This window comes from Rhinatrema bivittatum, chromosome 2 (genome assembly GCF_901001135.1).
Source record: "Rhinatrema bivittatum chromosome 2, aRhiBiv1.1, whole genome shotgun sequence".
Lineage (NCBI taxonomy): Eukaryota > Metazoa > Chordata > Amphibia > Gymnophiona > Rhinatrematidae > Rhinatrema > Rhinatrema bivittatum.
In genome coordinates, this window is record NC_042616.1 from 157,113,267 (window position 1) to 157,125,895 (window position 12,629).

The window sequence follows — 12,629 nt, forward strand, 5'->3', positions numbered from 1 at the left end:
GTTGTTTCGATTTTTGTGACCAATTGATGATTTTTGTCATTTTCGGGCATAGTTTGTTGGCAATTGTTTCCGTGATACTGCTCCAAGTGAGGAGCGCAGAGTTGGGGTTGGAGTAGTCCAGATTAGGGAGATCTTTAGTTAGCTGTTCGCTAAGAGTGTCAGAGGGGCATAATTTCCGGAAGTGAATGGTAGAATGAGGCTGAGTTTTTGCAGGATTTACTATGGTAGTGAGAGTAGTTGATATCAGGGAGTGGTCTGACCAGGGTACAGGGGTGCAGACTGGTGCATTATAATCTAGTTTTTGTCTGGTCTGTCCATAGTTGGCTTTTGAAGAGAATACTGGCAGGCTGATATCACTGCAGGAGTATATATACTGTGACATCAGTTTGCTCTGTCTCCATCTGCTGGTAAAGGTGCATTACTCACTGGTCCTTAATTCATCTGTCTGGTCTAAAGAAAAGGAAATTATCAGGTAAGTAGTAATTTCTTCATTTTCAGTACATTAAAAAAATAAAAATTGAATTCCCTGGGCCTCCAGGTGCTTCCTCAGGTACAAGGGGCCTCTACTTACTCTTGAATTCCTGCCAAAAACCTGAGGCAGAAGCTGGGACCAAGTCTCTCTGAGCTGAACTGAAATAAACTCAGCTGTGATCTCTTAATCTACCTCCTGCCAATAAGTTTATGCCAAGACCTCCCCTGGCCCCCACTAACCTTTATGTGAGAGACCTAAGACCAGCACCAAGTTTGACATCATCAGAATTTGTTGCCAGTCTTGTGGCTGGTTGGTGCCATTTTTCTTAAAATGACGCTGATAGGATAGGAGTGTCTGGAGATACTCGTGCCCTTTTGGAGGATGAGGACATTCATGGAATGGTAAGTAGTGGCCAGGGGAGGCTTCAGCATCAACTTCTCGGAAGGGGAAGTGAAGGGTGAGGGGAGGCCCTGACTGGGCTTGGCTCAGCATAGCCCATCACAGGGAGGTCCTGACTCTTGCTGCCATTGCCTTGGCTTATTGACAGAGTTTGGGGGATGAGTAGAAGAGAACCCTGGGACATTGAGGAAATGGTGGGGAGGCCCCATTGTGCTTTTTTGGGGGGAGGGGAAGTTGTTTATTTTGTTTTTTAAATATATTATTTATTTTGATTTGGCAAACTAACTGAATCAAAATAAACATACAAACTGAATAACAAATAATCCCCTCCTCGCAAAACAAAAATACAAACTGAAATGAAAATATTTGATGTGCATATTCTTAGGGAGTAATTTTAAAAAGGAGTTACGCATGGAAAATTAGCATATATCATAGCAATTTTCAAAAACCAACTTGCGTACTTAAAAGAGATTTTTCAAAACATTACACGCTTAAAAATGAGCATATACACATATGAGCAGCCTCTACTTGCATATTCCAGATTTTATAAAATCCTAAAATGTGTGTATTTTCACTTTGCAACGTAGATGTGTGTATAAAAAAAGAGGTGGTCTTGGAGGGGGGCCAACATTATACGCGAAAGTTGCTATTTTAAAAGCCTGGGTACATTTTCCAACTTATCCACATATTTTACACCTATTAATTATCTGGATTAAGTAATAACGGGGTAGATTTTAAAAGGGTTACGCACATAAGTTATGTGCGTAACCCTTTAAAACCCCCCCCTGCGCGCGCCGAGCCTATCTTGCATAGGCTTCCGGAGTGCGCAAAGCCCCGGGACGTGCGTAAGTCCCGGGGCTTTCCTGGGGGGGAGTGTTGGGGGGGTGTTGTGACCGGCGCGTCATCGGGGGGCGGGGCCGCGGGTGTGGTTCCAGCCCGGGGGCATTCTGGGGGCGGGGCCGCGGTCTCCGGGCCAGCTCCCAGACCGGAACATGGCGCGCCGGCAGCCGGCCCGGCGCGCACAAGTTACGCCTGCCTCGAGCAGGCATAACTTTCGTGACAAAGGTAGGGGGGGGTGTAGATAGGGCCAGGGGGTGGGTTAGGTAGGGAAAGGGAGGGGAAGGTGGGGGGAGGGCGAAGGAAAGTTCCCTCCGAGGCCGCTCCGATTTCGGAGCGGCCTCGGAGGGAACGGATGCAGGCTGCGCAGCTCGGCGTGCGCAGGCTGCCGATTTTGGGAAGCCTTGCGCCCACCGACCCCGGATTTTAATGGATACATGCGGCTATGCGCGTATCTATTGAAATCCCGCGTACTCTTGTTCACGCCTGGTGCGCGAAGAAAAGTACGCATGTGCGCACAACTTTATAAAATCTACCCCAATAAGTGTTTGTTGTAGTGCCGACTGGTAGGAGGTGTGGGGGGTTCAGGCTAAAGAACCAGGAGGATCTTGATGATCTGGAGAAGGACTTGGTAAACTGGTGGACTAATTAGTTGAGCTGATAATTTCACTAATGCATATGTTTAAAAATACATTGATTTACGCATGTAAATCCTGACTCGCATGAGTAAGTTTTACTTTATTTTCACACACAAAGTATATGCTAGTCTATTTTACAAATTGGTTGGTAAAGTATGCGTGTTCAGTGCATTGAAATATGTGACTTCAGTGCATTGCATGTATTTGCATGTTAGCTTACATATAAGCAAATATTATGGGATAAACATACATGTATTATATAACATGCATGTATGTGATTTGCACATGTTATAAAATACCATGGCAAAACTATGTATAGCCACATACATGCATATATACTGCTGTGCACAATTCTTTTAAAATTATCCTCCCTAAGAAGTCGATTTTAAAACGAGCACATGTACGTCCATACATGCACTTTTTGGCGTGCAAGCAAGAATACGTTAGAATTTGTAATCGTGCGTGCACTTATGCATATGTGTTTTAAAATGCACCAACTGCGCATAAGCATGCTCCTAATTTTAAGAGGTTACTTGAGCATAGTTAGCTTGTGTGTGTCTTCAGTAGGACCATGTCGGCTTTTATGCGCATATGTCATCGAATATTAAAACATGTTCACACAAGGCACATTCCCAATTTTCTGATTAGTCCACCAGTTTGTCTAGTCAATAGCGAGGTCTTTCAAACCCCTCTTGTTCTTCATTCTATATGCTGCCCAGTAGATCTGGACCCCTCACCGTGTCCTGTAAGCCCTAAAATACAAGAGCTACAGACTTGCTCATCAGAAGCAGCAGTAAAGTTACATGGATATTTAGGGGTAGATTTTATAACATGCGCGTGTGCTACCCGGCGCGCACACATGTACACCCGATTTTGTAACTTGCAGGCGCGCGGAAGTTATAAAATCAGGGGTCAGCACGCGCAAGGGGGGTGCACAATTGTGCACCTTGCGCACGCCGAGTCACGTTGCTTCCCCCCCGTTGCCTTCCCCCTAACCTGACCTTCCCACTCCTTCCCCTAACCTTTCCCCCCCAGCCCTACTCTAACCCCCCTCAAAAAATGTGTTTTACCTTTTGCGCCTGCCGGCAGTTGGCCAGCACACAATCCCCGGCACAGCAGCTAATATGGCCGCTGTGCTGGGAGCCTGACCCCGCCCCCAGACCACCCCGGACGGCCCACGCCACGCCCCCTTTTTGCAAGCCACGGGACTTACACGCGTCCCGGGGCTTTACGCACGTTGCCAGGCCTTTTTAAAATAGACCCGGCACGTGTAACCCTTTGAAAATCTGGCCCTTAGTGTATGCACGCTGCCGGTTCGGTTTTTAAAATTCGGAGTCACACGCAATTCTTGAGCCCACCCCAAAACACTCATGTCCACCCCTTTTCTGCCCCCTTATTCCTCATGTGTACACAGATAAATATATGCGAATTTTGTGGCTTTTTAAAATCCACATTATTCGCGCGTGGCCCTCAAATGCACATATGTGAGCATTTTTGCACGAGCAGCACTTTTAAAATCGACCTGTACATGCATTTACCCCTGTAAAATCCAGTGTTAAGTATGCAAATCCCTTTGAAAATTACCCCATAGAAGTGGATTTTAAAAGCTTGGTGCGCTAAAATCAGGAGACGCGCACTAAAATTGGCCACGTGCGCCTGCACGAACTTTAAAACCCACCCCAATGCACGTGTATCTTCCGCTATGCACACATCTCACTCAGTTTCAAAAAGGGGAGTTAACCAAGAAATGTGCGCCTAAATACTTAGACATCCCTGCGTGCACCTAGGTCCACTGCTGTGTAAGTTTACTTCTGCTATGGAGGAGGTGTAAGTTGTAAAAAAAACAACAACAAAACAAAAAAACAGTTGTTTTGGAGAGGTTTAAAGGGTCTGGGGTAACTGCGGAGCGTGCAGGCTATATTAAACCAGGGGGGTTTGGAGCACCTAACTCAACATTGGATGAACTGATGGAGAATCTGGTGAAAATGTGCTGGTTTTAAAATGCCCTGACTTATGCGATAGAAACAGGATTTATGCACCTATGTGTGTTCCCACTTAAAATTAGGTGCACATGCGCACGCGCTCAGGCTATTTTATAACATGCACGCACGTTATAAAATCACGGTGTCCCTAGGCATGCACCAATGCCCTTATGCTGCTTTGAAAGTTACCGTCCCTGTCTCTAAAGCTCATGTACTGCAACATTGTTTTTGTTGGTTCTTTTAAAAGGCTCCAGTTTTCTCCAGGATCAATATAGTTGCTAGAACTGCGCTATAGCATCTTGCAGTGAAACCACCCTAACTAAATTTTCAAATAAGAAAAGTAATTTTCTATAGTGCAGCCTTTTGAATTCTACACTTTTTTTCAGGCTTACAAAGCTGTGTCCCTTCTGTTCATTTTTAATAAGCACTAATTGTTTGAATGTTCCATAAGCAAGTACATATTTTTATTAACCATATAGCAGTGCATACTTGGACTATTTGTTTTCATACACACAGGTTTTCAGCCGACTAGTTTAAACTATAAAATGCGGATGGTTGAAGCAGCAGGATTGGCAGAAAACCTCGTTATGTCATTGTCTTCGCTTGAAAATCTGCTTGAGGAGAAGTTATGGCTACTTAAAGTACTACAGATTCTTTCCAATTTTTCTGGTTTGTATTCCTTAATGCTCACGAGTATCAGGAGGCTGTTTTTTTAATTCTTTAAAAAGTCTCATTGTGAATATTAAAGTTAATTTCTCATGGCAAATTTAAAAAGCAGGTAGTGTCTTAGATGACTGACAACTATGATGTTTCTTTCTTTTTATATTTCTGCGATATAAAATACAGAAGATTTTATAGAAGTCTCATAAATTGCAACAATACAATCATACTCTGTTTTAAGAGTCAGGTATTTTGATAATTTTCTATTGCTTTTCTTTAATAAAATAAGGTTAGTGTATAAAGAGCATAGAAGAATGGGCCAGAGAATGTCAATCTCCTTTTCTAATAGCTCCAGTTTATTATTATACATTGCAGGTAATGGTACATATTGCATCAGAACTTCAATGTCAAATCAAAAGAGATTACATTAGAAACTTAATTGTGCTGGTGCAGTAATTTATATTCAAAATATTGAAAGTTTGGAAATGGATGTCTGTAGTTGCCTGTGGATAAAGGAAATAATCACCAAAACTGAACTATTCTGTGGTTTTGCAAGGATTCCTCTATATTGCATCCCACCAAACTCTATGGGGGCCTATAGAATACAACTCAGGCTAGAGATGTGTTTGGTTGCAGCTTGCTAACTTTCAAAGCTATTTATACAAGTAATTGGCTCTCGGAAGTAGGCTAAAGAAGGTGAGATTTGAAACACACATACTTTTAGCTGCCATTAGAAGAGGCGTTCTGAGTGGTATGTTTTGTTTGGGGGAGGAAAATAATGCATATAGAGTGCTGTTTCAATCTGTGCACATTATTTTCCATTTAAAAAATAAGTATCTGCACCATAGGCATGTGAAAATGTTCTGTGGTAAGTTTCAAAGCAAACACCTGCATGTACTTTTGCTTTGAAACTTAGTGCAAAGTCCACAGGCAAATACACTTTGTCTCAATGTGGGCAGGTTAAAAATTGCCCCTTTAACGTATACCGAAAAATGACAGTTTACGTGCTATGTAACACATTTAACATTTTCATACTAACTAATTACAGCATGTTCATGGTAGGCTCCATAAAAGTGTATCCCTCATGTTGCTGCAACAAGAAATCCCATGTTAATGAATCCAAAATGAAAGGGCAGATTAGCAGAGAGAGAGAGGTGCTGCTGCTGAGTGAATACCTGTGTTTTCCTGCCCTCTCTGACTATCCCCAAGTGATAGTAACACGCCACCCCCAGCTCGAATGACATAAAATGCAATACATTTTAATGGGTCCATGCTAAAAGCACAGTTTCAGAGCACATCCACAGTAGGTGTGTGCATGCTATCCCACAAAAGTATATAATTCATATTTCTCTTTTAGAGGCCGATGCAAAAAAAAGTGTGGAGAGCGGGCACTGAAAAGTTATTAGGGGGTCGCGTTAGCAAGGAGGCACTAGGCGTCGGTCTTCAATGCAGCCAGCTGAGGTTTTTGTTTTTTTTTTTACTTTTAAAAGAAGTACAGAAAAGCAGTTTCAATACGCTCAGCTATTAACGCCTGCTCCAAGCAGGCATTAATAGCTGAGCAATAAATGTGCATTTGAGACGCACATTTATTTTTTTTGCATTAGAGTGAATGAGTAATAGCCTCATTTTTTTGTATTGGAGTGAATGCGTAATAGCCTCATTCACATGCATTTGCATGTGATGAGTGCTATCCCATTCACTCTGCGTTGGACGCGTGTTAAATAGGCGCTAATCCCCCGATTGCATTAGGGGGTGGATTAGTGCCTATTTAACCCGCATCTGACTGCAGGTTATGAGCGCACTGTTATTGCATCGGCCCCTTAGATTGGTAAGAAAGTCAAAGAGGCTGGAGGAGAATGTCCTCCTGCTAATCTGCTGGAAATGAAAAAAACAGCAGGAGGATTTCCTTCTTCTGCTGCTAAGTGACCATCCGCCCCCTTTGCCACCCCTCCCTCAAATGACAGCATGCCTTTCCAAGTGATACGAGAACCCCACTTCTCCCCTTCCTTCCCCCAAAAGTAACAGCATCTGCCTCCAAGTGCCCTTTGAAACTCCCACTGCAGGAAGCCCTGAGTATCCTGCCCATTCTCTGGAATGAAGGTTTTGCTCTTCACGAGCAGGAGGGACATGAGAGCCTTCCTGCCTATACTGCTGCTGGCTGTTGAATGACATTGCTAAGGTCACTTCACCTTTATCATGTGATGGGTAGTCTGGATAGGAACAACTGGGCAAACTGAATAGGGCACTTGGTCATTTTTTGCTACCATCCACTGTGTTTCTTTGTTACTATGTAACTCAGATTAGTTTGACTAATTTGCAAGGGTGTGTCCTATGTACGTCCTGCATGCATTTATTCTGCTTCGAATGACTAGGAAGTGTGCCATTTTAGTGCAGGGTATTTTTGTAATATATATAAAGATGAGGAGGGCAATTTTAAAAAGCCATTTACATGGATAACTACAGATTTACCTGCATTAAAAGGATGACTGATAAGTGTCCACCCTTAACCCAGCTGAAAGTATGCAGGGGAGTCCACAACACACAGAGTTTTAGCCAAACTGGGAGAGGCATTCCTGGGCACGTGCTTAGGTCAGTGGAAGAAAACAATACACATAGTCGGTAATTTTAAAAGGAGTTATGCATGTAAAAGTAACCTACTACGTAGCAATTATAAAAAAGCCCTTTACGCATGAAAAGGACACTTCCATGTGAATATCCTATGAGCAATTCAATGGTATATAGTGTAACAAATTTCCAAAGCTCACTTACACAGGTAAAGTGCATTTACATGTCTAAAACCCAATTTTAAGCATGTAAATGCTTTTTTAAATCAGGCCCATAGATTGCATTTCAGATCTACATACATTATTTTCCATAGAAAAAGTACCCATAGAAAATATAAGCACAATAGAGTCTGTACTTGCAGCAATTTTCAAAGAGAAAGTATGTGCACGTACTTTCCCTATGAATGTTGGCAAAAAGACTGTGGATAAAAAGTACCCATGAACTGTACAGTAAAGTGGCCATTTTGAAAATTGCCCCAGAAATGATTTAAAGTGAGGCAGGATTAAAGAAATTGAGTAAAATATCCCTTGAGTCAAAAACTTTTGGGTGAATTGAGCTCATAGTTGTCAGTGTTGACATAAAAACATCTGATTTAACCAAAATAACCCGGAATAGCAACAGTAGAAATTATTTGACTTTACATGAGGAACAGATCTTAATAAGTTCAAAAAATGTTATCTTAAAATTTTAATGAGCCTCAAAAATGTATTTATTTAAACATATTCTACCTTTTCCCAGGATTTTGTTTGTAATCTCAAGGCAAATTACAAACAAAATTATGATAACAAAGTTCCAACACAGTTTACAATCATCATAGGAACTTTGACCATGAGGGAGGGGCATAATCAGATATAGTAGAGATACAAGGTAGATTAACATGGTCCTCTGGGATGTAGCAGAATATGTGCTTAATCATTGGTTTCGTTGATAGATTAGAGTTTAAAGTAGAAACAGGTTTGGGGCAGATGCATAAGCAGAAGGCAGGCACCAAGTGTAGAAGGAGAAGAGTCATTAAATAAGAAAGCCTTTGGGGTTTGATAATGTGGTCTCATAATCAAGACCTCTGGTAGTCATTAAAAGAAGGGACGTCTCTGTCATGGAATCGATGAGGAGACCTGGTCAAATAGCCAAGCCTTGACTTGTTTCCTGAATGTAAGGTGGCTTTCTTCAAGGTGAAGGGTTAGTGATAACTTGTTCCATAGCTGTGGGGCATAGCAGCTAAATGCACAAAATCTTGTACAAGTTAACCTGACAGATATCAAAGCGTGGGGGAAAGGGGGAGGATAGGAGAGATATTTCAAAGATTTGACATTCTCTTGTGGGAGTATAGGAGTTTGGAGGGATACTCAGGGTCAAGTTTGACACTTTTGGAGACTAGGCACAGGGTTTCGAATTGTATCCAGCATTCAGCCAGGAGCCAGTATACATACCTTAGGACTAGCCTTATGTGGTTTGACCCCCAACCAAAATTCTGGTAGCCATATTCTGTTGGAGGCATTTGAGATTATATTGTGAGATGCAATGAATAGAGCTATAATAGTCAATGAGGCTGATTAACACAAATATAATGGTAGTGTTGTGGTGGCCAGCCACGGAGCCTCACGGCCGGACACACTCACCCTCTGAGCCAGTCCAGACCTCCCATATGGCCCCCCGAGCCGCTGTTGTCGCCTCCCTCCAGTGTGGCATGGAGCCGATCCTGCCACCGCTGCACCACCGGCCTCGGCTGCTGCTAGGCGCGCACACGCAGCTCTCAATTAGATTTAAAGGGTCCGCGGCAGGAAAACCATCCGCGGCCCAGGATGTTGACATCGACCTCGGGCCCTATTTAAGGCAGCTCCTCCTGCCCCTTTCCTTGCCTCAGCAACATGTCCGACTCTGCTCAGAGCTACTGGTTGCTCCTGCTCCATGCGTTCGTGCTCCTGGTCCTTTTCCTGCTGTGTGTTCCTGCTCCTGCTCTGTGTGCTCATGTCCCTGTTCCAGCTCCTCGTCCCCTCAGCTTGCTCTTCTGGTTTTTGACTCTGCTCGTCCCTGGATTCTGCATTGTCTGCTGCCTGCCCTGACTGCTTGCCTGCTCACTGTTTCTTCTGCTAGCTGCCTGCCCTTACCTCTGGCCTGTCTCTGGATTCTCCTGCTTGCCGCCAGCCCCAACCTCTGGTATGCCCGACCTTGCTTCCGCCTTCTGTCTTCAGGATCGTCTTCATCCGGAGACCCGCTCCTAAGTCCTGCTAGCCCAGCACCCAAGGGCTCAACCTGCGGGGAACAAAGGCTGTTATAGATGAAGGTCCGGTTGGGTCTCCACCACCTGCGTCCACCTCCCAACGACAAGGACCTATAGGAGCCCCCTTCTATAGGTGGCACCAACTTTGTCTCGGCCCAGGGGTCCACCTCTCCACGTAACAGGTAGCAAGGTTGTTTGTCTCAAAGTAGTTGCACAATTGGTGAATCTGGTAAAAGTACATTCTTCCCTATCTTTGTTGGTTTTCTTTTAACAGATTTTATAATTAGTTACTTGTTTTGTGAGACAGAAGTTATGGGAATTCTCTGTCATGATCAGTAAAGCAAATAATTTTATTAAATGGATAACTGTTCTGTGTTGTCTCTAAGTAAAATATGTTGTGTTTTCCAGGCATAAACTGCAACCTAATGATAAAAGCACAAGCAGCCAACATAATCTGCTCACATTTAAATGACCCTGATCCCTCAGGGCAGCTACTGTTCCGCTCATCAGAAATTCTCTGGAATTTATTAGAAAATGGTGATTCAAGGGAAGAAATTATTAAACAGCTTAATACCCTAGAATGTATTTTGTAAGTACTAAAAATATATATATATATGGGTTCATATTCAATGGTGTAGCTAGCTTCAGAGTTACATGTGTGTTTGTAAACCTGCCAAAAAGAATCCAATTTTCAAACAAAGGTTACTGCGTTTGAATATCAGGTTTTATGTAACTAAATGTGCATGCTTAACATTGTCAGTTTCAAAACAGTAGTGTAAGTTCTGCATGTGATTGGCATACTGGTTATGTGCAGAGATAGATTTAGGATTTTGCTGCCTCTAGGCACATTTGTTACTTTCACCCTCCCATCTTCTGTAAGGGGCTATTACAAGGTAGCAGAAGTTTGTTCTCTGCTAAATGAAATTCAGCAGAGCTGGAAGGCAGCAAATCATAGCCAGCCTTCTGCCCCTAAATGTTTGTCACCCTAAGCACAAACATAATGGATGCCTATTGACAAATCCAGGGTTGGTTATATGGATACGTTTTGAAAATTTATGTTACATGCATAGATTCAGAATGACCTTGTCACCCCCAGAATGCCTATTTTTTTAATTTGGTCAAATTTATGGGCATTATGAACATGGCTGAAGATCTGCTTAAGTGTATTCAACCAATCTGCACACACAACTCTTTATTGTAACTACACAAGTCCCAGCTAAACTTCTGAAAATTTACCACACAATAATATTTTGATACAATAATGCTATCACAGCACTTTTGTAGAAAATGTAATAATGCGTTTTCAATTTTATGTTATTTTTCATTATTTCTCTTTCTAAAAGCACTTTAATGATCATTTTTATTTCAGTTAAAAACATCCCTGATGCATAAATTATTACTACTTGTCATGTGGTTAATGTCATTGGGACTTAAGTCGTAATACCATATCTGCCACTATGCCACCTTGGACAAATCATTTTATTTCCCCGTGCTTCAGTTTACCAAAATATACTTGGATAGTAATACTGTTATACTTATATTTCCTAATCTCTTCTTGTCTGGGTGTCAAAAGCACTCAGCTCTGCCATCTACTCCACCGGTAAATATATGAAACTTTTGAATACATTATAATTGTAAAAGGTATTGAAATATTGTTTCGGATGGAAGGTGTTTGTAAATATGCAATATGATTACCTATTATTGCAACACGGGTAGAATAACTTTAGTCAGGAAGGAGATACAAACAAATTAGTCAATTTTGGATGGAATGGGTGGCTGTTTTGTGGTGCAGGTCAGATCTTGGCAAATCACGAGATGGTGCACTCAGGTCCAGAGAGGGAGGAAAGAATGATGCAGCTACTACAGCGGCTTCTGATTGCCAATGAGCCTTGGAGAAGGCTATCCTTCAGCCCTCAGGCTGGTGAGTGTTTCCTGTAGTACCCAGGCATTCTGGCTGAGCTGGGAATTTAAAAATGAAGGGGTTAAAAGCACAAAAAAATTGTTGATGCAAACATATTCTAAGGTAATTTTCAAACAGCATGCATAGCAGTAAAATCTGTGTGCACATTATACACACAGACTTCACCGAGTGTTTTCAAAGTGAACTTACATGAGTATGTTTGCTTTGAAAATACTTGGGTAATTGGCAGAGTACTTGCACAAATGCATTCACACAAAGTTATACCTGCTTTATCGCAGGCATAACTTATACGGCTGAACGTCTTGCCCGGTTTTTGAAATCTTAAAGTATGTGTGCAATTTGAAAGCCCACCCCTACTCCGCCTTTCGGTATGTCTCTTCTCATAATGCATAAAAGTATCTGCAAATTTGACACTTCCACATACTTTTATGCTTGCTGGGCCCTGATTGATTTTCAAAACGCCATTTAATGCATAAAACCAAATTTTATGTGCTTAAGTCATTTTTAAAATCAAGCCCTTTGTATCATTTGCTTTATTTTTTTCAAAAGGTAAACAAAAACAAGCATGTCCTCCAGAACCTAGTGAATACTATCATAAATAATCGGAGGTAACTCAATAAGTACTATATCATAGCTCATATCAATTAAATCCAATCCTTTATTTTACAATTATGGTGGACCTATTTGTTTTGCAAATGTGAAAGCATTAAAAATGAACATCCTACAGCTTAATCCTCAAACTCTCACACCCATACCATATACTACCATGCCTTACCCCAACATCAACACAACCATGCCATTCCACTCTCATTCATAACATGCACTCAATACCCCATAAAACCAATAGCCTCTAAGCTCTGAAATGTTAACAGATATTAAATCACATTTTCACATTACGCTTTTTCCCATGTATATCTCTTGACAAATATAGTGG

At 42.0% G+C, this 12,629-nt stretch overlaps 1 protein-coding gene across 2 annotated transcripts in view; it reads left to right on the forward strand.

The window, feature by feature from the left end:
- LOC115084217 (GTP-binding protein 10-like) overlaps positions 1 to 12,629 on the forward strand; it is a 665,348-nt gene that overhangs the window by 103,836 nt on the left and 548,883 nt on the right. For both annotated transcript variants that reach the window (XM_029588786.1, XM_029588784.1), the window contains exons 7-8: positions 4,845 to 4,997; positions 10,183 to 10,363. In XM_029588786.1, coding sequence (XP_029444646.1) covers positions 4,845 to 4,997; positions 10,183 to 10,363 — 334 coding nt within the window. The remainder of the gene's footprint in view (positions 1 to 4,844; positions 4,998 to 10,182; positions 10,364 to 12,629) is intronic.